This window comes from Nansenia antarctica (genome assembly GCF_963989245.1).
Source record: "Nansenia antarctica genome assembly, chromosome: 9".
Classification (NCBI taxonomy): domain Eukaryota; kingdom Metazoa; phylum Chordata; class Actinopteri; order Argentiniformes; family Microstomatidae; genus Nansenia; species Nansenia antarctica.
In genome coordinates, this window is record NC_137679.1 from 20,565,936 (window position 1) to 20,592,544 (window position 26,609).

General features: G+C 47.2%; 1 protein-coding gene across 1 annotated transcript in view; it reads right to left on the minus strand.

Moving 5' to 3' along the window:
- Positions 1 to 11,239, minus strand: part of frmd5a (FERM domain containing 5a) — a gene marked incomplete at both ends in the record, with an annotated part of 100,983 nt that extends 89,744 nt beyond the window's left edge. Inside the window, one exon of the mRNA XM_080539237.1 lies at positions 11,138 to 11,239. Within this exon, the coding sequence (XP_080395363.1) occupies positions 11,138 to 11,239 (102 nt within the window). The remainder of the gene's footprint in view (positions 1 to 11,137) is intronic.
- Between the last annotated feature and the right edge of the window lie 15,370 nt (positions 11,240 to 26,609).

The window sequence follows — 26,609 nt, forward strand, 5'->3', positions numbered from 1 at the left end:
CAACAGCTCAAGTGGCCCTCTTTGCCAGCTCCCGGGCTACATGTGCACAATTACCACAGGATCCCTGAGAGCAAGGTAGTCATTCCTCAGTGGCCACTCCCAGTAGACTCCTCGAGATCAACCACCCTCCACAGTGGTAAACACAAAGAAAAGAAGTACATCCTAGCTCAGTGTTCAGTGGAGAAAACATTTACTTCACATCAGGCACAGGAGATAGAGCCGGCGTCTAGTGATCGCAAGGTCTGCAGATCGGCGGTTCGAACACCGGTTGGCCACATGTCGGTGTCCTTGGACAAGACACTGAACCCCAAATTGCTCCCAATGAGCGGGCCGGCGCCTTGGCATGGTAGCTTGCCGCCATTGGTATGTGAATGGGTGAATGAGAGGCCATTGTAAAGCACTTTGGATTAAGGCGCTATATAAGTCAGGCCATTTACATCACACCACACATTCACTCAGACAAGAGCACAGTAACAAAACATTGTCATGTTACAGTGTTTTGCATGGTATATGTATACAGTGCTGCTTGAAAGTATGTGAACCCCTTGTGCAATTATAGATTATTTTAGTTTTTACCATGAAATCTTTATTTAATGAGAACCAGTCTTTTTTTATTTGACATAACAGGTTTATATTTACTAATTCCATATGTTGGTTTAGAGGGAATCATGCATGTAGTAGGAAAACTAAACCTATGCAAAAATAAGTGAACCTCTTCAGTCAATAGCTTGTGGCACCTCCATTAGCAGCGATAAGTTGAAGTAAACGTCTTGTATAGCCACTAATCAGTCTCTGATCTGTTTTGAGATATTTTTGCCCACTCCTCCTTACAGTTGTGAGCCAATTGAGTGAGGTTTGAGGGGTGTCTGGCATGAACTGCCTGCTTCTTTTTTTGTTTTTACCATGAAATCTTTATTTAATTAGAACCACCGTCTTTTTTATCTGACATAACAGGTTTATATTTACCAATTCCATGTTGGTTTAGAGGGAATCATGCGTGTAGTAGACCAACAAAAAATTATAAATAAATAATAAAAATAATAAAAAATTATATTAGTGCAGGTGCAAAAATAAGTGAACCCCAACTTGCATTGGTTAAATCAAGTAGAATCCAGTGGGTAAATAATTGGGTACCAAATGAACCAGTTGAACCAGCGATCTTTAGGAAAGAGTTCGGGTGGGACGCTGATAAATAGAGATAAGAAACCTCAGGTCAGTTTTGTGTTATCTATACAGGTGAATGCAAAACACACCATGCCGAGAGGAAAGGAGATCTCAGAGGACATTAGGAAGAGCATATTAGTCTGCAGAAGGCTATATAAGATTTTAACTCCATTAGTCCACTGTGAGGCAAATAATTTACAAATGGAGAGCATTTAACATGACAGCAACTCGGCCTAGAAGTGGACACCCTTCCAAAATATCCCCAAGAGCCACAAGAAAAATAACAAATCAGGTAAAAACCAACCCAAACATAATATTTAGAGATTTGCAGACCTCCCTTGCTGCAGCTCAGGTAACTAACTGTGCATGCTTCAACAATAAGAAGAACACTGAATCAAAATGGCATTCGTGGGAGGGTTGCTAGGAAGAAGCCTCTGCTGTCAAAAAATAACCAAACCGCCCTTCTTAACTTTACCAGAGACCATCTGGACATGCCTGAAGGTTTCTGGAATTAATCCAAAATTGACCTTTTTAGTCATAATCAAATCCACTACATTTGGCGAAAACCCAACACTGCCTACCACCAAAAGAACCTTATCCCAACAGTCAAGCATGGTGGTGGGAATGTCATGATCTGGTGCTGCTTATCCTCCTCTGGGCCTGGCCGACTCCACATCATTAAAGGAATCATGAATTTTTAGGTATACCAGAAGATTGGCTCAGGATAAAGAAGATTTGTGTTTTGGATTGGCCAAGTCAAATTCTGACCAAAATCCAATTGAGATGCTGTGGCAGGACCTGAAGCAGGCAGTTCATGCCAGAAACCCCTCAAACCTCACTCAATTGGCTCACAACTGTAAGGAGGAGTGGGCAAAAATATCTCAAAACAGATCAGAGACTGATTAGTGGCTATACAAGACGTTTACTTCAACTTATCGCTGCTAATGGAGGTGCCACAAGCTATTGACTGAAGAGGTTCACTTATTTTTGCATAGGTTTAGTTTTCCTACTACATGCATGATTCCCTCTAAACCAACATATGGAATTAGTAAATATAAACCTGTTATGTCAAATAAAAAAAGACTCATTCTCATTAAATAAAGATTTCATGGCAAAAACTAAAATAATCTATAATTGCACAAGGGGTTCACATACTTTCAAGCAGCACTGTATATATAAATTAAGAGCAATGACTAGTGTCCTTTGAAACAACAGAGTTACTAGACTAATTACACTACACAACAGAGGTAATGTGACAACAAACTGTTAAGTGTGACCAAATGGGAAGCATGATTATGCTGTAGCTAAATCTGGGGAACTGGAGTCTGTTCTCCAGTGTGTGTCACAGAGGACAAATTAGGGGATCATTTTGATTCATGTCACGTCTTTGTGAACATGCTGAATCCCATCAGGTTCCATTCATCAACCCCTACCTGCTTCTTCCCAGAGCCGCTCACCTCCAGCAACAGAGCTTTGTCTTGTGGACGCAGTGACAGCATTTTGCTCACTGGCTAAGCCTACATATAATAATAATAATAATAATTCATTGTATTTATATAGCGCTTTTCCAAGGCTCAAATACGCCGACAATATGGGAAAAACTGAAAACACCGAAACAACAAGCAACAGATACAGTACGTTATACGTTATATACGTTTGTGAGAGATGGGAGAAAACATATCAAATAGCAATTCTGAAATACACCGAAATGGAACGAACACCACTTATTTCCCCATTTCCAGAAATATGGGTCTGGGGACAGAGAGAGAGAGCTGAGGGCCAGTATACATGTCGTCCACGGTGTCCTTCTGCCTTATGGACATAGGACCTGGTGTGGGATCGGTGCCGTGAATGAGGCTGACCTCTCGAATGAACCTGATGAATGAAATTCAATGGAGCCTAAAAGCAGGCCATATGAAAAGTGATCAGCCTACGAGCCATGACCACCCCTAGCGTAGCCCCCTGGAGTCCTGAGGGAGAGCAGTGGCCATGCAAGGTTCCCAGGCTAGAGCTGCGACGGATGGCCTCTGCACCAGAGAGTGGGGAAGGGGTTCGATGAAAGAGCAGAGCAGAGGAGAGAAGGAGGAGGCCATTTCTATCAACGAAGATATGAATGCTCTCTTTAAAAATACAATTGCGTGTCAGGGAGAGAGAGACAGACAGCATGCAAGCTTTGTTGTGAGTGTGTGTGTGTGTGTGTGTGTGTTTGTGCATGTCAGTGTGTGTGTGTGTGTGTGTGTGTGTGTGTGTGTGTGTGTGTGAGTGTGTGTGGTCACAGCATGGGATGGAGCGGTGTGAAGTGTGCTCACACAGAGTCGATAGAAACAGACTGGCTTATGTCATTATTCATCAGAAACAGCAGGACGGGAGGGGGAGAAACAGTCAAATGACCAGAACATAAATGCGATACGCAATAAATGTCCAAGCTCTCATCTCTCTGAACAGCAGTTAACATTAAAAACCTTAGGAAGAAGAGAGCCCACAGAGGAGGTGGGGAAACAAAACTCTGCAGAAGACTCAATCAATAGCATCTAGAGGACTCAGAGAAATTGAAGATAAGAGAAATAGTGGAGAGGAGACATCATTAGCTCAAGACACCCTGCAGGGGGGAGCATGGTCGGAAAGAGAGATGCTGTAGAGGAGAGAGGTAACCTGCAGAGAGGAGAGGAGAGGAGAGGAGAAATATACTGTAAGAGGCAGAAGAGAGAGAGAGTGAGAGTGAGGGAGTGAGAGAGAGAATGACAGAGACAGAGAGAGTGAGAGGGGGAAGAGGAGGGGTTAGTGATGCCTCAGTCGTATAGCCACGGACCCACGTGACGAGCTGCGTCTTAGCGTCCAGCCTTAGCTGGCTCTGCTGCCTGGCCTGGCCGTCAGCCAGTCAGACCATGTCTGATTTCATGTCCCCCTCCATGGCTTACATATTCTGATAATCCTTCATCTCTAGTACAGCAGTACCTTTGACCTGGCCAGAGGCACCCCACACACACACACACACACAGGAATAATTCAGACATCAGAGAGTAGAGGGGTGAAATCATGACTGCCGGCAACTGTATTGGACTTTACCCCACAGATGACGAGTAGGGCAGATAGTTGAGTGAAGATAATCTCCTCCAGACTCCAGACGAGGAGGCAGACATGGCACTGTACTTTACATCAGCCATATAGCCAGAGGAGTTTCAGCCACGGACAGCGAGTAGGGGCAAGCTGTGTTGTTCAGTCATTGTGGAAATAGCGGTACCAGCATATCTCTTGTGTTCTCTCATTGGTCTGCAGAAGCTCAGGGCTCCAGAGAGAGAGACACACACACAAAGGCTGGATTCTCTCCTCCTGCAGTAGTAGATAGCCCTGCGGCCCAAGACCAGCAGGAGCAGCGGGATGAGGAGGAAGAGAGGTACTATAGGGCTGGGGGGGGTACGGGACATTGGCACTAGGACATATCCAGTCTGCCAACACACATGCACCACATGGGGGAGGCTGCTGGATGTAGAAATGGAGGGACGGGGCTCATCGTAATGCATAGAATGGAATGAGGAATAGTATCAAACACACTAAACCCCCTGCATGGACACAGAGACACTACGCAGAGACACTAACATGCATATTATATACTGAAACAGCGAGGATAACACACTGCATGAAAAATACAAAAAAGCCCTGGCGCAGACAATACCTCATTGTTGAATGTGTCAAAGAAGCACCAAAGGAAACTAAATCCTATTGTAACAGATACGTCGAATCCACCGTTTCAGCTAGAAATCGAGACCAAACCAGAGGCTGTTCACGAACCGCTCACGAAAGTTTCAGATATGTTTTTTTGCTATATGGCTTGAGGCTGTGCATTAAACAGCAGACGTAGACAATCATCTACATTTCTAGTAATTTATTATGTACATGTCATCAGAGAACAGAGAGGTTTCTTCCCACCCTGGCCCGTTCCTTTCTCTCCGAGGGTTTCAGTGCACCGTTATGTCATTTATGATGCCACTGGAGCATATAAACATCACCAACAAGCTGTACAATCTGTTTGTACTTCCATAGCCAGAGGCACTCTGCTATTACTCTGCACCTCGGCCTGACTGAGTGAAGCTAAATAAAGGCTGTTAGCCCCGGCTATGGACCACCCCTCTCTCTCTCTCTCTCTCTATCTATCCGTAGGTCCTAGAGTTCTGTTGCCCTGGCCTCCGTAGAGCAGGGGAGGATTAGAATTCATGGCCCCAGCTGGAGCATCACCTCTGACCCCTCTGTGATGTCACTCTCACATCATGGATGACATACCAGACCATTATCGTTACACTGACAGAGTGCTTCTTGCCTGCTGTCCATCCAGTCCCCCCCCCCCCCAATCCCCACCACACACACACACACACACACAATATCTTTTTGAGAAACTACTCATTAAGAAAGCTGCCATGTGTGTGTGTGTGTGTGTGTGTGTGTGTGTGTGTGTGTGACTAGTTCAGTGGCTCGTCTGCCACTAAGTCCTTTTCATGAATCCCCAATGCAGGTCAGCCAGAGTTTAATTCTCTTACCACTCGGGTATCAGAGCCATATAAGAGTAATGAATCATCAGGAGGTTACAGACCCCATCAGAACACAATAAAAAAAAGCAATAAAAAGGCATGCCTCTTAACCTTGGCATGATGCATCAAAGAATCTCCCATTATCGCCTCTAAGTGGCTGCTGTGTGGGATAAAAACACGTGAAATCCAGATCCGGAGAGTCTGCATGCTCTTCCCCCTGTGTTCCGATGTACAGGCATTCCAGTGATGTAATCCTCGAGCGCGCGTAGCGCCTGGGCAGCCAATGGGAGCGCCGCTGCACCATGACGCTGGTAAACACAGACGACGTGCTCCCGAGGTTTCTCCTCATGCAACATTCAGGCCTAGCACACATTTTAATCTTTAATACGCAGCATAGCAACAGTGTGGCAGCGTGAGCTCTTCAGTGATCGCTCCTTCATCACTGGCTGACACATGACTATCTGGCAACACTCTACTGAGGTCCTGACAGGAAAGCGTGAGAGCATACGGTGAGAGAGAGAGATAGAGTGAGAGCTTCAGCACTACACCACAAGCAGCATGAGAGAGGCTCTTGGAGTCATCAGAGACTATGAGAGTGTCAGACAGGCCAGAGAGGAACTAGGAACTCCAGCACTACTCCAGCACTAGAAAGCAGGGACAAGGCGCCTGGTTTGTACTGTAGAGAACCAGTGCTGGGATCATGACAATACAAAAATGCTGACCCTAAATATAAGGAAAACTGTGTCGACAATGAATTGAATGTATTAGAGACAACATTACCTCTTCCATGTAAAAAGCACAGGCCAGGCAGTGGTGCATTGGTCCACAAGCAGAAGCAGGGTTTTAATGACTTGGAAATATGATATTCAATTCAATCCTCATATGCAAAAGCCATTTGAAAGAGTGACAGTGACAGCATTCCATTCAAGGACTTGGACCATTCACACATGCAGACGGGTAACTACAGTGTCAAAACACAAACACTGCATGAAAGATAGAAGACAGGAAAGCGGTTAAAATGTTCGGGCTTATAAAGGTTGTGTTTCACAGTGAGGCACAGATAAAAGCCTCTTTGGGGTGGAGGACACAGAAGCCTTGGACGTTTACCATGAGAAGCCTTTGTGACGGAAATGGAAACTGGGTCAGGGGGATAGTGGGACAGATTCAGACTACCAGTGGTCTCTAATAAGTGCGTGTGGTATCAGTCACCTCAACACCTGCATGCTCAAATATCATTCAGGGAAGGAAAAAAACAAACATATTCACTGTGAGCAGCCATGCTTCGATCATTGTTGGAGATTCTGCCGTGGGACATCCTGACTGAAGTGATCTTACATTTTGGCCGTGTTACCGAGGAGTCTCCGTAGCAACAGCTGAGACCCTGACACCATGTTTAAATGTAAACCCCCCCAGTCCCCCTGCCTGCCTTATCACCAAGGAGACAGCCCACTGGACAGGCTGTGCAGCAGCCTCTTGGGAAAATGTTCTTTTCACTCTCAGGGTCTCTTGTCAAGAGTGTACCCCTAACACTTCTACAAAAGGGTCACTGTATGACATCCTCTATCATCCAATATTGTCTCACTGTGTTCAGTGCCAACATAGTCTACTCTAAACAAACGATTACTGGTCTGGATATACAAAGACTTCTCCCAGACACAGACACAAACTCGAACCACTTTGTTGCAGTACTACACATTGCTCTGAAAGACTCTGTAGGACTGCAAGAAAAGAGTAAACATCTATTATAACACCAGGACCAATCATACACCAACAGTGTGTATAATTAGCTATTCACGTGGGATGGAGCACAATCATCTGGGCATTTACCAAATTACCAATCAAATGTTAAAAACATTACCAGAATACTACTGTTGCTGTTTCAAACTAACAATCTTCTTACTCTAATTAGAGAGAAATAGTAACAGTGCCCTTTGTGTATCACACATTCTATCTCGGCTTTAAAATTGTGATTACATGAGCAAGTTTTGGTAAAGCATCCTCATAGAGACATTAGTTAGGGACAGCTTCTGGGATGTAGCCATGCAAAATGCACTCAATGTCTTTGTGTCTGTCTGCAGATTCACCTGGGAGGGACACAACTTTTCAAAAGACCACAAACACAGAGTAAACAACCTGAGAAAAGAGTTCCCAGACAGGGTCTTAAATAATACATTTGCCTGCCAAGACTAAATTAGAATAATGTTGCTATGTTTTGCTTTATGACCTCAGCACACTGCTTTGAATTTAATTAGGTCTACTCTGCTCTTGTCCCACCTAAATTCTAACAACTACTAGTGTACTGAAGATATTGTTTCAAGGGTACATTCAACGAGAAAGCCTATTGGACAAACATGTGTGCAATCCAGGTGTCATTAAATCAAAAGTGTGTACGTGTACACTGATTGTCTGTGTCTCATACATACACATACTCCCTGTCTCCCTTACATCTTCTAACTTCCTCTTGTGTAAAGGTCCTACCATCTGCCTGGTGCACCCTGTCTGCTATTCAATATGACCTAGAGATGTGAGGAGCCTTTCAATTTCCAGCCATCACTGGTGCAGCAGTACTGCATCAGGGGGCAGAGGAGGCCTGGGGCAAGGGGGATGGCAGGGGGCAGAGGAGGCCTGGGGCAAGGGGGATGGCAGGGGTTTCCGTCAAACCACTGCTAAATCTGCAGGCCTGTAGGATGAGGAGCACTCACTCTCATCCCACACATATAGAGGTCGAGATCCATTATTCATTCTATTAAAACTTAAGGTCATGCATTATGGCTCTTAATGCTTTAAAAAGATGGGAGACACGTTTTACATCTCCATTTAAAGGGCCCATCCTTTCCCTGGTTCAGAACTTGAAAAGCACCAAAAATGACATTGGTGATGACGACATCCAACACACAGGTAGCAGAACTCAGAGCTGCGATGGTTCACCTGGTCTACTTGGATGTCAGGAGGAAGGAGGCCAAGTCTGTGCCAGAAGCAACCCTGAATCTGGAGCTGTTAAACAGTTTAGGGATACGACCAGTGTAATGAAAACAGGTCCATGGGGGGATTGAATCTCAGCACAGAGTTGGAACAGGATATGCAAGGGGGTGAAAGTGAACGAGAGAGAGAGAGAGAGAGTGACCTAGTTATGCCTTTCACTGCTCAATGCTCATGCACTCCCCAGCCCAGGTGTCCTGCAATCCCGGGTCTTTGGCAGGCTGGCAGGCTGGCAGGCTGGGAGGAAGGGCAGAGTGAGAACTAAATGAGGGACATGCTCCCTGGCCTTTCACTGGCATGGTGAGTCAGGTGGGCTACTCCCTTGCCACATCCTTGCTGGGCCAGGTTAGAAAGAGAGAGGTAGCCAGGGCTCCAGACTACCTAGGTGAGAGAAAGCAGGCTACTTTCTGCTACATCACTCCTTCCCTTCATCCCCATGACGTCACTGAGCTCTGCTGCATAACGGTACACCTGCTGGCTTCAAATCACAGCCCCCCCCCCCCCCCCCCCGGCCCGCCTCCAGCTCAGCCCCGCACCAGACTCTAGAGTCTAGAAGGAAGACAGGCTGCTTTCACACAGACTCTTTAAGCTGGGTCCTTCAGGAATTGCTCTCACTACACTGTGTAGTTTGGAGACTCAATGTGGAGAATATTAGTCCAAAATAGTTACTGCCAAGTGAAAAGTCAAGAATAAAAAAAACGGATGAATGAATTACAGCAACCAGAGGTGTTGCTGTTACTTTGTACTAAGGTGTCCCTGGGCCTGAACCTTTGTTATTTTGTCCTTGATAAGTCTTCAGGAGCATTAGTTTGATGTCTTTATGTGTTGGAAAGTTTTAAGAGAGCTCACTAGGGATTCCCGCAGTCCCGGAGACAGCTCTCTCCCACGACTTCAGAGGATCCAGAGACGACACAGAAGCACTGTAATTGATTCTGATGGGCCCTCTCCCATATCTTTATTTCAGACTGCACATAAAACGAAGGAACCGTCAAAGCAAGACTAGCAGCAGAGAAACAAAGGAAGAAGAAGAAGACAGTGCCTTACATGAAATCCATCTCACTTTACTTTGTGACACATTTTACATGGTTTGTGTTTCGGTTCTATGTCTACAGTGAACTGTACAGTTAAGGTTACGATAGAGCTTATAACAACATGTTCTGAGAAATAAGAACATTATTCTATTGACAGATCTAACAATAAAACCTGTAGATTGATGGGCTGGGCTATTATTGCCATCTGCATTCATTTGATTGTCAGATGATGGAATTAGACCATCATTGCAAACACACTATCTAGTGATGTCCATAATACAGGTATGATGTATTCTTTCCTTTATAGTAAACTGTTAATAAAAGCACATAGCATTTTTTTTCTACAATAGGTAGTCTAGGCCTACTTTCTACTGCGCCTACATTGACTCATGGTATCCTCTGCATGTTTCTTTCTGCCAATTAGGTCAGTCCAGGTTGTTTAAATTACAAAGGAACGTTTTCAAAATGTCACAATGTGCATTACTAAAGTCAAGCATTGCCGGTGTAATTGGGAAACGTAATGAGATACAATTAAAGTGAATGTTAGTCAATTAAGTTGTGGTTTGCCTATTCATCTCAATGGTGGCTGTAATAGCCATAATGTAATTTTTAAATATACTTCGTGAAAATTGTGGCTGACCAGTTATTCTTCACACCCCAGCATTGCACTAAAACCACGTTCACTGTTAGTGCTGTATGACAGCCTGTCTTCCCGAGGGTTCAAGTCAGAATACGAGATTCGCAAGAATAGCATTGGCTTCGTACTCTCTTACAACCCATTACCCCACATAACAAACCGTTACCTCTCGGGAGAAGATCTGGTGCACGACATTAGCCTTTACATTGTAACAGGCCGTCACATCCATTTAGACTAGGCTACTCTCAGACTCAATGTGGAAATTCTATGTTTTTCATTATCAAATCAACCAACCAACAAACCACGTCATGTGAGCCAGGACTTTTCAAACCCATCTTCCAGCGCTGGTGTGAATTGTTATTCTTACTGTGATAATTATTCCCCGTTTAGGTCAAACCCGTTGGTGTGGCTGTCCTCTTGATCAATACACAGCATCCTCTATGGCGTGAGTGACCGGACAGTATCCTAAAAACATCACCTATAGAATGCACTGATCAACTCCTAGCCATAAGTGTAGGCTATGACTGAAAAGAGCAGGTGTTCATTACGATGAATAATGAACAACACCTGCTCTTCAAACACGTAAGGCGAATCAACTCCCAAATGTCGCTGGTATTTGAGAAAGATGGTCAAATTATGTTGGAAGAAATTGCTCACACAACAATAGATTCAGGCGGTCACTGTCGCGGGACCTGCTGGAAAGGCGCTTGTCTTGCGGTCGCCTATTCTGAACCACTGCGCGCTTTTCTTGCCCCCACGGCTCTGCCGCGGGAATATGAACAGTACATAAGATAGTGACTGACCTGAATTGTGCAGGTATATTCCGTATCATCCAGGAGTCTGACGGTGCAGTCGTATTCTCTGTCAAGATTCCTAATGCTGCCACTCATAAATCGGCTCAACATCTTCTCCTAAAATTGCAGGTCTGGTCTGCGTCTAGAACCAGAACAATAAACTGAACACAGTAGAAATGTCACATTGACCACATTTCTCTGATCTGATCACCCAATCGTACAGCAGCGGGAGATTCTACTGCCAGGACGTAGAGCATTGTTATCCCATGAAGTGAACGGGCTACAGCCACATGCGACAGTGCAGACTCGCTGAGAGGATGCCCGCATCCAGACGACGTGTGATCATTCACCATTCTCCGCTGCAACTTGGGCTAGAGGGCGGATCCCTTTGAACAGACTGACGTCAAGGAGCACCAACCGGAATTGTATCCTTATAAATGGTCATTTCTTATGAGCAATGAGCAGATAGAATATTTCATTCTACAAGTTTTGGAAGCCATCGATCGGCAGCAGGCCTAAATATTTTAATTGTAAATGTCCCCTGTGAGTTTCATATGAAGGGCACGAACAGCCTATCATCTCTCGGTTTAATATCTACCACCCCCCTGTCATTTCGGTCATGTTATCGGTCTTTCAATTTAATCACGCGTAGACCTGGCGGATCAGTCTTTGGGTCTACGTGACCTGGGGATCACAAGTCTGCCCCTAACTAAACAGTAGGTCCTAATTGTGTAGCCTACTTTCAGGCTCCGGCTACGCGTTTAGGCTATTGCTTACATTCTATAGTAAGCCAGCATACACCCTAATTGTATCCCAATTCTTCAATTAGGACATTTGAGTTTTAACTCAGGAACGCTTGATTAATCTTATCATCCATCTCAGCCTGGTTATATATTTTTGATTCCACGCTCGTGGTATAATGACTCGGTTTCTCCCCCTGGTGCTCACCGTGACTCAAGGGCTAAGCCATCCTATAGATGTGTACAATGTACATAACTGTACAATCGATTAATGTATGAAAAGTTCGGATAAGAAAAAATTATCTAAGTGAGAAAACAATCAAAAAGAGCCCTTTTGCCGTGACATTGTGACCACAATGCCGTGACCCGGATTCGAACCGGGGTTGCTGCGGCCACAACGCAGAGTACTAACCACTATACGATCACGGCGAGCTACCAGGGCTGGCGAGCGTTGGTGGAGTTTTTTCACTAGTGATTACTGTGACACAATGGCTAAAAACTGAGCTGTGAGCATTGTGAGACCTGTCGTTTGTGACTTCAACTATTTCTTGATTTCAGCATGCACTTTCTTCCAAGTTGTTCAACTAATGTTTTAGCGAATGAGCATGTTCATATCTGTGCTTTGAGATTATTATTTTTTAAATTCTCATTTAGTTTTAGTATTTAGTTTTTAGTTTTTAGTTTTTAGTTTTTCACTTTTAGTCCACTGGAAATGTCTTGGATCCAGAAAAGGTACTAGATGACTTTCTGGACATCACAAACATGGACTCCTATATCACTTAACTAGAAGCAAAATGATTGCCATTTCCAGTTTTTAGCTATTAATTTGCATAATATGCTAATTACTCAAATTGCCCAACATGCAACTCTTGAATTTCATCCACTAGGCCTATAGATAACATTTCAATTATAAAAGTTCTTAAGAATCAACATTTCTGGGTTTACTATGGGGCCTTATGCCTAGGGGCTTCCAGTAGACTATTTGCATTATAAAAGTTATTAAAGTTATTAGAGTGCACATGTATTTATTTTTTTCTTAAAATGTTCCATTTGCGACTGTTTATTATTTGATCTGTAGCCTATTTGTTTTTACATGCACACATTTTTCGTATGTGGTTTCGTAACCCCAAAGTCTGACATGACTGGGCCCCAGGACAAAGGAGTTTGAGAAAGCCAGGAAGTATTATTTTTATTATTATTATTATTATTATTATTATTATTATTATTATTAACAGTAGATGAACTATACAGAGGGGTAGTCGGGGGTGAAGAGGTCTACAGTATCTGTATGCGAGTTATAAGCCTAATTTCACCAAATATAGCCATTGTTTTTCATTGTAGCCTTATTAGACCACTAATATGAATGAATGAATGGTCTTTATTGTCATTGCTATAGTACAGGTACCAAACAACGAAATTTAGGAGGGGTGGCTCCCCTGGTGTTAGGAAAGAAAAAAAAACTGAAAAAAACACAAGAAGGGAAGGAGCTGGTTTACATAAATAGAGGCTATGTGTACACTATCCACTATACTATACTGTACAGATAGACGACTAGGGTTGATCATATTGCACTCGTAATAGTGGAGATACGAGTGAGAAAAAACGTTTGTCATGATTTTTCAAAAATTCAAAAACAAACACTGCACAAGGTAAATCTTCATTCAGGGCTGCTGCAGCCAATGACTGGAACAATTTACAGAAATCACTCAAACTGGACACTCTTATTTCCAAATCAGCTTTTAAGGACTCTATCATGGACATTCTCACTGACACATGCAACTGTTTCTCAACCCGTCTAGTGTTTTTCCAAACCTTCCCTGTTGACTTCCTGTGTCTGTCCACATTTGCATACTGTAGGGAAATAAGCATTTTTTTTAAAAATTCTGTTAGTGAGTTTTTGTTGTGCTTAATGTTGTGCGGGTTTATGTGGATGTGTGACACTGTCCTTTTAACTTATAACTGATGCTGTGACTGTATGTAAGTGGAGGAGGTGTTGGAGATGTGTGTATGTTTCTATCTTTTAACTGAGCTGGAAATGCTTGGATGTGTGCCGCTGTCTGTCGTGTGTGTTCTTTTGTTTAAAAAAAAAAAAACAAGAGCCTTTTGTCTTTTGCCTGGCCAATGTAAATAAAATGTGTTCTTATTGGCCTGCCTGGTTAAATAAAAATAAAATGGTGACACTCAGTCACCAGGGTTAAAGTTGTACTGCCTACTAATAGTACAATAGTAGAAATGTACAATCGATTTCCATATAGACTGAAAAACCGATCCGAACGAGGAGAAAGTCAAAAGCAACCCTTATGCCGTGACATTGTACCACAATGCCGTGACCCGGATTCGAACCGGGGTTGCTGCGGCCACAACGCAGAGTACTAACCACTATACGATCACGGCGAGCTACCAGGGCTGGTGCCAAAGCGTCGTTTTTTCCCGTAATGATCAAAATAGTACATACGGACAAAGAAGAAATAGTATACATTTTTTATCAAAGCAGATGTACTGTATGTATGGAGGTACCTGTCATATTACAAGTTAAAGATACTACATACAACAAAGCCACTGCAAATCTGTAAATAATTGTGTTTGTTGTTGTTGTTGTGTATGTTATTATTGTTACGTATGTTTTACTTTTATCTTGTTATTTATATTGTTGTCTTTCGTTACTTCTTTTTTCTCTTTTTTCATCAAATTAAAATTAAATTCTATTGGTCACGTACATCGCATAAAGTCGTGAGCGATATCGTGATTATGCTTTTGGAATTTAGTTCCTCGTTCAACAACAATCAAACAAATGTATGCAGCAGCTATAATAAAATAGTCAATAGTTAGTTGACAGTAGTTGTTCATTTCTTATTGTAATGTTCAACGGGATTTGCACAAGCTAAAGCATTATGGTGCAGTTGATCTGTCTCTTGTTTATTCAATGTGTTAAATTAAATTGTGTCAAATATGCTTTAGCCGTATCTGTCCTTACTGAAATAAACTACAAATAAAAGCAACCCTTTTGCCGTGACATTGTGTTTGCAATGCCGTGACCCGGATTCGAACCGGGGTTGCTGCGGCCACAACGCAGAGTACTAACCACTATACGATCACGGCGAGCTACCAGGGCTGGTGAAAGACGGGGGCAGTTAAGGGTGTTAGCTACCAGGGCTGGTGGGAGGCAGGGGGCAGATCAGGGTATTAACTACCAGGGCTAGTGGGAGGCAGGCAGCCCAGAAGAGTCGATTGTCGAAAAGAAGATACTAGAATGGAAAGTGATAGCGCAGTGGTCCTACTTATTGATCTTTATGAAGACAAAAAATAAGATGTAAAATAGTACAATACTGCCGCAATTAACAAGGCGAGGGAAATGGTTTGGCCAGAAATTGCTGACCTACTTATTGTTTTATGTTCATGTTTTAATAAATACATATTCACTACTGTGGTGATATCAGCAGCAGGCTATACATGGTTGATAATTACAATGGCATAGTGGTATTAACTGCTGCCATAGTATCAAATAGTCATTTTAAGACGGAGGTTCAAATCCCTCTTCTGACACACTTTTTGCTGCATTTCGTTGTCTGATGCTTGTACTCTATAACAATAAAGTTGAATCTAATCTAAAAATGTATGATGGAGGCTAATTTACGAGAACTGACACCATTACAATGGTGTTTGAAGCCTTTCTGACTGACTAGTAAATGATGTGCTTCTAACTGGACCCTGGATTTGGCATAGATTCTTTTTTCTTATGATTACTGATGGATAGATGATTCACTTACTTAGACAGATGTATATATTGTAAATCGATTTGTATGAAGGCTTCAGAAGATTAAATTAACTATCAAACCGGCAACCTTCAGACTTCTAGCTGGATGCCTTAAGCCCTGCGCCAAACACATCATTGTGACACTGTTGATGCAAGTTCATAGACATACCTATTATTATTATTTTTACACCTTTTTATTTATCGATCTATCTATCTGTAAAGGTCTCGAGGCTCAGAGGGAGGTCGACACAGAGGAACGGTGTAATCAACACGTTCAGTCAATGGGAATGCAGGCGTGCTCCGCTTCAGCGCGTCACGCCTAGCTGGTTCCCCTTTCAGGACTCGCTCTCTGCTCCGCGTTCACTCCACCCCCCCTTTCGGGATCGGTTGTCGTTGCTTGGAGCAGTCTCTCTCTCTCTCTCTCTGTTATGTTATGTTATGTTAATTTTATTTATAATGCGCCCCCCATCCAACTTTTACATCGGCCCGGGGCGCAGCCCGGGTAAAGGAACAGATAAAGACAAAGACAAGGAACACAGAAAGCAATCAGACACAGACGACTTAAACGTACATCTCAGGCATACAATTCACAACAAATAGGGAGTAGACTTAGGGAATATCATTTACGAAGAGGTGGGTTTTTAACTTGGCTCTAAAGGAGTCCAGAGTGGGGGCAAACTTGATGGCAGAAGGGAGCGCGTTCCACAGGGTCGGTGCTATCACCGCAAAGGCACGGTCACCCTTCCTCTTGAGGTTGGTACGTGGGACCCTCAGGTTGAGTTGGGCGTCGGACCTGAGCCTGGGTCTGGGCCTTGAGGAGGTAGACTGGTCCAGGAGGTCCTTGATGTAGGGTGGCGAGACTGTTGAGAGCTTTAAAGACAAAGGTGCAGATTTTGAACTTCACTCTCTTCTTCACTGGGAGCCAGTGAAGGGAGATGAGGACAGGGGAGATGTGGTCCCTCATTTTGGTGCCTGACACCAGCCTGGCAGCGGCATTTTGGACTAGCTGCAGGCGGTAGATGGTCTTATCAGGAAGTCCAGCATAGAGTGAGTTGCAGTAGTCGAGCCTGAGATGAGATTAGCATGAGGACGACCCTCCTCAGATCGCTGGGGGTGAGGAAGGACTTGATCTTGGCTATGATGCGTAGTTGGTAGAAACATGCCTTCACGACGGAGCTCACTTGTCTCTCTCTCTCTCTCTCTCGCTCTCTCGCTCTCTTGCTCTCTCTCTCTCTCGCTCTCTCTCTCTCTCTCTTTCGCTCTTTCTGTGTGTGGCAGGCACTCCCCGTCTCCTTCACTCTCTCGGGGGAACAAACACACACAGGTTAAATAGACCAGTTGGATAACAAGTCTGATTACTGACACCTGTCCATAATCAGACCGTCATCCATCCTCCATCACAGTCTGGCTCCCTCTGCAGGCCAGAACGCACCATGCTCCCCACACACCCCCACCGCCAGATCGAGGCCGGGGGCTGATAGCCTACTCCCCCCCCTGATAGCCTACGCCTACTCCCTGCACGGGAGAGGAAGTCGGGCACGACCATCTGCGCCCCCGGTCTATGGACCATAAAGTGAAAGGGTTGCAACGCGAGGTACCACCGAGTGATCCTCGCGTTGGTATCCTTCATGCGGTGGAGCCACTGTAGGGGAGCATGGTCGGAATAGAGGGTGAACGAGCGCCCCAGCAGGTAGTACCGGAGGGCGCCGACCGCCCACCGAATGGCCAGACACTCCTTCTCCACCGTGCTGTACCTGCCCTCCCGCTCGGACAGCTTACGGCTCAGGTACAGCACCGGACGGTCAGCTCCCTCCACCTGCTGGGTCAGCACCACCCCCAGCCCTCTATCCAATGCGTCTGTCTGCAGAGAAAAAGGAATATTAAAGTTAGGAGCATACAAGACTGTCTCTCCACAGAGGGCGTTTGTTAATCCCATCGAACACCACTTGGCACAGCTCGGTCCATTGGGGTAGGCATCGAACTTCGGTACAGAATTCACCCGTCTATAGTCAACACAGAAACGTACAGACCCATCGCGCTTTGCCACCAGCACGATGGGGCTGCACCAGTCGCTGTGCGACTCCTCGACCATGCCCAGTTCTAGCATAGAATCCAATTCCTGGCTAACCACGTCTCGTTTGTGAGCTGGCAGCCTGTATGGCCGCGTACGCACTGTAACACCCGGTTGCGTATCTATATGATGCTCTATGAGGCGAGTACGACCGGATATAGGGGAGAACACATCCGCGAAGCTATGTTGTAATTTACCAACGTCCGCCCGCTGGCTCGCCGAGAGATGGTCGCCTAAGCAGGCCGGGGCGCTAGTATTAGTTTTTGGGACCTCCGGCCCGAACTCATCTCTCTCGGGAAGTAGCGTAACTAGGGAGACAGGGACCACTTTGTTCCATTTTTTAAGGAGATTAACATGGTATATCTGTGTTCTATCCCCTCGATCCGACCGCACTACCTCGTAGTCAACATCCCCGATTCGCCGTGTGACCGCGAATGTAGTTTAGAGCTAGACGTGGGCAGCAGTACAAGGACTCGGTCTCCCGGTGCGAAATTGCGTAGGCTAGTCCCTCTGTCGTACAGCCGTTTTTGACGCTCCTGGGCCTCGCGCAAATGCTCCCGTGACATAACCCCCAGTGAGTGGAGCTTTGCATGCAGGTCCAGAACGTATTGAATTTCATTTTTACTGTCACTAGACCCTTCCTCCCAGCTTTCTTTAATCAGGTCTAGGACGCCCCGTGGCTTGCGCCAGTACAGGAGCTCAAAGGGGAAAAACCCAGTGGAAGCCTGGGGTACTTCCCGCACTGCGAACAACAGAGGGTCTAACCACTTATGCCAATTACGACTATCTTCGTGTATGAACTTACGGATCATCGACTTAAGCGTCCGATTGAACCGCTCACACAGCCCGTCAGTGGCCGGGTGATACACGCTCGTTCGGACGGCCTTAATGTCTAACAACCCGTAAAGTTCCCTAAGTGTTCGTGACATAAAGTTAGTGCCTTGGTCGGTGAGGATCTCTTTCGGGATCCCCACCCGGGAGATGACCTGAAATAACGCCTGTGCTACACTCTTTGCAGAGATAGTACGAAGCGGTATTGCCTCAGGGTATCGGGTCACGTAGTCTATTAGGACTAACACAAACCGATAGCCCTGTGCGCAACGTTCAAATGGCCCAATAATATCCATGCCAATACGATCGAATGGTGCCTCGACCAGGGGGAGGGGGTGCAACGGCGCCCTGGGCACCGCTGGGGGATTGACTAGTTGACACTCGCGGCAGGAGGCGCATCATCGCCTCACCTCCGCCCGTATCCCCGGCCAATAGAATCGAGCCATTATCCGGTTGAGTGTTTTGTCGTATCCTAAGTGGCCTGCCATAGGGTTATAATGCGCCGCCTGGAATACTGTATAGCTTCCCGGCAGCTCCTAGGTACCAACAATTGAGTTACTTCCTCGTCCCTGCGAGTGTCACGACTCACTCTATGCAGTCTGTCCCATATCACTACAAAATACGGGTGGGCGCGCACAGCGTCTGGCCGTACCAGAACACCATCAATACTTATCACCTGGTCGAAGGCACAGCGTAGAGTGGCGTCACGAGACTGCTCGAGGGGGAAGTCGGCCACCGGAGGGAACGCCTCCCCCGGCTCCTCGGCAGCGTCGGGCGCCCTCGCATCAGCACAGAGCACTGCACACGCCTCACATTTCCCTGCCGGTCGTGCACGCACCCCCGTAGTTTCCCCTAATACTTGTGGAAACCCAGCCCAATCTAATTGAGGGTGCGTGAGGCGCAAACTCGAGCTGAAATTATTGTGCATTAGAAAAACTAGCCAGGATTTGATTTAATCGCCCTTCTAGGAATACCCCCCAGCTAGCTAACCTCTAGCTAGCAATACTAAACACAAGACAGACATGATCAGCTGCTATGACGTGTCGGTCAGAAATGTGAAATGTCCAGCATTTTACTACTAGTAGAAGGAATGGCTTCAAACACGTGTTTGATACTGTTCTGTGCATTATAATGAGTCCTATAATATAAAGTCCCATTATAACTACTAAGGAGGAAGTGCAGTCGACAGCCTATCAAACACACACTGTTGAATGTGTTACAATGAGCTTGATTTACTTATAATGATAATAATAGATTTGATTTAAAAGCGCCTTTCTCAAACTCAAGGACACTGTAGAGAAAAAGAAAGAAGAAGAGAAGCAGGACAATAAACAACAACAAAAACAAACAGACAAACAAACAGAAAGGTAGCTATGGGGACAGTGTTAGTCAGAACCATGCCATGCTGTAGGAGGGTCATTTTTGTATACGGTGTAGTGCCGGAGGAAAAAGGAAAGACGTAGGCAACGTAATGATAACTGTTTAATCAAAATAACAACTTGTACACTCCGTACAGGACCAGGAAATCGATCACCAAAACACTTGTATCTAAACAGGAAGTTGCAACGTTAATAATCCTCCCCTCTGCCCCTAGTGCCAGAACTGGTTCCCTCCCACTACACAACCAACAGTAAGAGGAGAACATGAACCCATAATGTAGTCACTACACCAGCCCCCCCAGTGTTCACCTCAATATTGGAAATCCTCACGGCGAGGAGGGCGTATGGCCCGGCCCCTACGATCGTAGGTAAAGTCAGGAGGTGCGGGAGGAGGTGTGACATCGCCCATCACGTCCTCCTGCAGGGAAGGACGGGGGGCAGTGACGACCGGGGGCTCGCGAGCCGCGGGGGGTTGTCGGGGTCGGAGGGGGGAATGGCCAGGGCGCTGCAGGGGAGGCAGGACTGGAGGCCGGCCTCTGCGCGGTGGCAGGGCCAAGTCCAGGGGCAGTTCAAGGTCCAAGTGGGCCGGTTTGAGGCGATCAACGGACACACACTCAGGCCTACCCCCCATGTCAACCATGAAGTTCTTGGCTCCGGCCTCGATGACACGGAAAGGCCCGTCATAAGGAGGACGTAGTGGAGTCCTGTGGCCATCATGACGAATGAAAACGAACCTCGCCGAGTGCAGCTCCGGGGGCACCCTCGAAGTAGGGACACCATGCTGCGTAGTCGGGACCGGGACGAAGGTCCTGGCGCTGTCCAGCAGGGAGGCGCGCTGTCCAGCAGGGAGGCGCGCTGAGCGGCGGCGGACCAGGGCTCCGTTGACTTGGGAATGAAGTCACCGGGGACCCGCAGCGGCTGTCCAAACACCAGCTCAGCGGACGACGACTGGAGGTCCTCCTTAGGCGCTGTCCTGAGCCCCAGCATGACCCACGGCAGCTTGTCAAGCCAGTCGCTGTCCGTGAGGCTGGCTCGAAGGGCGGCCTTCATGGATCGATGGAAACGCTCACAGAGCCCGTTCGCCTGCGGGTGATAGGCGGTTGTGCGGTGGAGCTTGACCCCCAGATTCTCCGCCACCGCTGCCCACAGCTCTGAAGTAAACTGTGAGCCACGGTCAGAGGAGAGATCAGCAGGGGTGCCGTAGCGGGAGACCCACACCGCGATGAACGCCCGGGCCAGGTCGGGGGCTGTCGTTGAGGAGAGCGGAACTGCCTCCGGCCAGCGAGTCGTCCTGTCCACCATGGTAAAGAGATAGGTGTATCCGTGCGAGGGGGGCAGCGGCCCTACCAGGTCCACGTTTACATGATCGAACCTCCGCTCAGGCACAGAGAACTGCTCCAGGGGGGCCTTGACGTGTCGATGCACCTTGGCGCGCTGGCAGGCGATGCACGTGTCTACCCAGGCCCTCACATCCCTCTTGAGCCCATGCCAGACGAATTTCTCTGACACCAGCCGCGAGGACGGTTTCCTACCAGGGTGAGACAAGCCGTGTATCGCCTCGAAGGCGGGGCGCCTCCAGTTGGCGGGGACCACCGGTCGTGGCTGACCCATGGAGACGTCGCACAGGAGCGTGGCCCCTGCGTCACCGAAAACCACCTCTTCTAGGCGCAGTCCTGTGTCCGACAACTTGAGAGCCTGGACGGCGGGGTCGGCGGCCTGGTCTGCAGCCATGCGCGCGTAGTCCAAACCCAGTTGGACCGCACCAACCACCGCCCTGGAGAGACAATCCGCGACCTGGTTGGACTTCCCAGCAACGTGCTGGATGTCTGTGGTGAACTCGGATATGTAGGCGAGCTGGCGCTGTTGGCGGTCGGACCACGGCTCCGCCACCTTGGACATGGCGTGCGTGAGTGGCTTGTGGTCCACGTAGGCCGTAAACTCGCGGCCCTCCAGTAAAAAACGGAAGTGTCTGACAGCAAGCCACAGCCCGAGGAGCTCCCTGTCGAATGTGCTGTACCTTTGCTCTCTGGGAGACAGCTGGCGGCTGAAGAATGCAAGAGGCTGCCAGGCGTCCCCAACCCACTGTTCGTACACCGCTCCCACAGCAAAGTCAGAGGCGTCCGTGGTGAGAGCAGTGGGTGCCGAGGTCGAGGGGTGGGCCAACATGGCAGCGCGGGCCAGGGCCGCCTTGGTGTCCTGAAAGGCTTTGACACGCTCCGCCGTCCAGTCCACCGGCTGCTTCAGAGTCTTGCCCTTCTGGGCATCGTACAGAGGCCGCAGGATGTGAGCGATGTGGTGGAGGAAGCGATAGTAGAAGGTTACCATCCCGATGAACCCCTTGAGCTCGCTGATTGTGCTGGGGCGCGGGAAAGCAGCGACAGCTTCCACCTTCGAGGGGAGGGGGGTCACCCCCTCTGCGGAGACCCGGTGCCCGAGAAAGTCGATGGTGTTCTGTCCGAACTCACACTTCGCCGGATTGACAATCAGCCCATGTTGGCTGAGCCGTGTGAAAAGGGCCCGGAGGTGGGACAGGTGCTCCTCCTCCGTGGTGCTTGCGACGAGGATGTCATCCAAGTAGACGAAGAGGAATGGTAGGTCCCGGAGCACCGAGTGCATGAGGCGTTGGAAGGTCTGCGCCGCGTTCTTCAGGCCGAACGGCATCCGCAGAAACTCGAAGAGTCCAAATGGCGTGATTACGGCCGTCTTAGGGACATCCTCGGGGTGCACCGGCACCTGATGGTACCCCCGTACCAGGTCCACTTTGGAGAAGAAGCGTTTGCCTGCCAGGTTCGCTGAAAAGTCCTGGACATGTGGGACCGGGTAGCGGTCAGGCTTGGACGCGTCGTTGAGGCGGCGGTAGTCCCCACATGGGCGCCACCCGCCGTCTGACTTAGGGACGATGTGCAGGGGAGACGCCCAGGGGCTGCTCGAGCGCCGAACGATGCCCACCTGCTCCATATGCGCAAACTCCGCCCTGGCGATGGCCAGCTTCTCCGGGTTGAGGCGCCTGGCCCTGGCGTGGAGGGGAGGCCCCTCGGTCTCGATGTGGTGCTCCACTCCGTGCTTCACCGTGGGCGCGGAGAAGGTGGGCTTGGTAAGGTCGGGGAATTCGGCGAGCAGCCGAAGGTACTGGTCACTTTCGGCGAGCGTATTGGACCACCCGCTGTAGACCGCCTCCCCCTGCGTACAGGCGAAGGAAGCGAAAGTCTGTGAGTTGACCAGGCGCCTGTTCCCCACGTCCACCAACAGGTTGTGGGCGCACAGAAAATCCGCACCAAGGAGGGGAAATGTGACAGCCGCTATGACAAAATCCCACGAAAAGCATTGTCCTCCGAAGCACACGTCCACCGCCCTAGTGCCATAAGAGCAGATAGGTGTGCCGTCCGCGCCTGCCAACTGCGGACCACGCTCCTCCTTCGCCACATCCGATCTCTCTGCCGGAATGATGCTCCACTGGGCACCTGTGTCACAAAGAAAACTGCGACCAGAGGCGGTGTCTTGTATGAAGAGCAGCCTGTTGGTGACGCCAGCGCTCAGGGCCACTACTGAGTGCCGGCCCCGCCGTTTCCCGTCGGTCCGAAGGTGCAGGGTGAGCGGCACCGTTTGGCCTTGGCGCCAAAAGTGGCGTGGTAGAAACAATGGCCCGCAGCGTTACCCTGCTGGCCAGAAGGTCTGGCGTCATCCTTCGCTCTCCTGCGACGGTCGGGTGGCGGGGCGGCCGCGGGAGCGAGCAGGTCGGGGGACCGTTGAGGCATGGCCAAGACGAACCGGTCCGCCTCCCTGGCCAGGGCGCGGGGCTCCATGATGGCGGTGTTGGCCAGCGCCATCCTAACTTGAGCTGGCAATGTGCGCATGAACAGCTCTGTGAAGAGGATCATGGGGTCTTCTGTACCGAGCAGGTTTAGCATCCTCTCCATACGCGCAGAAGGCCTCTCGTCACCCAAGTCCGACATGGCAAATAGGCGACGCACCCTCTCCGCAGTGGACAGTTCAAATGTCTCTAGAAGCAGGGCCTTGAGGCGCTCATATTTGTTCGTCGTCGGGGGAGCAGACAAAAAACCTACCACTCGAGCTGCGGTGGAGCTGCCCAACATTGCCACAGCATGGTTGTACCGGTCGTCGTCGTCATCGATGTCACTTTTGTTAAAATGTGCCTCTACAATAGCAAACCATGCAGCAGGCGTTGAGTCCCAGAATTCTGGTAGCTTGAGAGTGGGAGTGTGCGCACCACGCGTTACCCTGACAGGGGATGGTGATGGCTGCCGCTGGTTTGAACGTCTTCCTCGCCCGGACATTTTGCAGGATTGCAATGTTCGCTCGCTGGTTTTTGTACACAATCACGTTAACAAAAATCCACGTCGGGGGTCACCAGTGTAGTGCCGGAGGAAAAAGGAAAGACGTAGGCAACGTAATGATAACTGTTTAATCAAAATAACAACTTGTACACTCCGTACAGGACCAGGAAATCGATCACCAAAACACTTGTATCTAAACAGGAAGTTGCAACGTTAATAATCCTCCCCTCTGCCCCTAGTGCCAGAACTGGTTCCCTCCCACTACACAACCAACAGTAAGAGGAGAACATGAACCCATAATGTAGTCACTACAACGGTGCCTTTTCCGTCCCCAGTACTAAATCATGTTGTATTTTGTCTAAATTTGGACAAATACTAATTCCATTAGGTTTTTCATGTATAGTCAATTGTTATGTATTATGAATACAATGATATGGGCTTCTAAGTTGTTGTTTTCTACATTTTAAAAACTTTGGTTAAAGATTTAAATTAGATTTTGCATGGGATTTGGGATGTCCCCAGTGTTGCTCATTCAACTTCAATCCAACATTTTTTTATTTTGTACAAAAAATTAAGGTTTTGCTTACAATATTGCTTGTCCCTGCGATCACTGTCCACCCTGTTATGCTGTGTTAATGTCCCATTTAAAAGAAAACTATATTTCTCAATCACATCTCTCTCATGAGGTGACATCACATCAGTGGAGGGGATTTCAATGTTTTTATCCAGTGAGTTTAATGTGGTTGACCATACCGTGTCCACCCTGTTATGCCTAAATATTGAGGAGATCAATCAAATTGAATAATTTCAAAAAAAGTATTTAGTGCAAATTAGATTCCTCATCAAGTATTCATGGTCATTCTAGGCATTATGCTAACACAGGCAGGCTAAAGGCTAACTTTAACTCAAAATGTCCACCCTGTTATGCGTCCACTCTGTTCTGGAGACACTCGCCCTATTCAACTACAGAGGGTATTCTAAATAAAATAAAATGTAGGTGCCTGAGCTCGACCACTATGTTTTTCAGCAAGCTAGATATGTCCTTTATATAATAGAACATTAAAATATAGATAAATCAACAATTTATTTTTCACAAGTTATGAAGTCCAAATGGCACCGTATAAAAAAAATTACCCAGGAAGGCCAGTCTGAACAGATGCGTCTTGAACGTATTGAGTATATAATACAGACTATTGGAGTTAGTTTGTTGTACTCACTATAGTTAGTGTGTTTAGTGTTTTATATACACGTGGAAGCGTTCGTGTACTGTCCTCTGTGTGAATGTCGTTCGGGCCTGATGTGTTCTTGGACATTGTTAACCTATGCTCAGACCAGGAGACAGGAGTCAAAATCAACCCTTTTGCCGTGACATTGTGTTTCGCAATGCCGTGACCCGGATTCGAACCGGGGTTGCTGCGGCCACAACGCAGAGTACTAACCACTATACGATCACGGCGAGCTACCAGGGCTGGTGAGCATTAGTTGGTTTTTTTCACTAGTCCTTTTAGTCCGGGTAATATGTGAAAAAATAGTTCATTTATTCATAAAAGCACAAAACTTGGTACACTTGTACAGTTTGGGGTCCTGAACATTTTCATAAGTGGAGCCCTCGCAAAAACTCCTTCTAGTGGCCTTGGCGGCCATTTTCCTTTCCGCCATAGCCAAATTGTGTAACTATTCACCTGAACACTTTATGATGTTGTATATGGTATCATTGTAATCCCTGACCTTCAAAACATAGGGGTAGACATCACCTGTTCAGTGTTATCATGTTTGGTAAGGAGATATGAGATATGAAGTGAGATACATAATTCGGCTATGGCGGAAAGGAAAATGTCCGCCATGGCCAACTGAACACTTTATGATGTTGTATATGGTATCATTGTAATCCTTGGCCTTCAAAACATAGGGGTAGACATCATATGTTTGGTGTTATCATGTTTGGTTCAGGAGATATGAAGCAAAATACAAAATTCGGCTATGGCGGAAAGGAAAATGGCCGCCACGGCCACTAGGAGGAGTTTTTGCGAGGGCTCCACGTCTGAAAATGTTCAGGACCCCAAACTGTACAAGTGTACCAAGTTTTGTGCTTTTATGAAAAAGTGAACTATTACCCTAACATTTTGCACATATTACCCCCACTATTTGGGCCGTTGTTTACAACACAATCCATAAAGACGGTAAATATAAACGCATCGTTTCTCGGATATATTCGGATTCCAACCGGGCTTGCTGCGGCCACAACGCAGTATTAAGCACTATATGATCACGGCGTGCAACCAGGGCTCGTTGGCATGTAGTGGTCTTTTCCCTAGTGATCAGTGACACAATTGGATAGGAACGAAACTACAATTGATTTCTATCTGAACAAGAAAAACTTGTCACATTATAATGATATTTACCAATTTCGT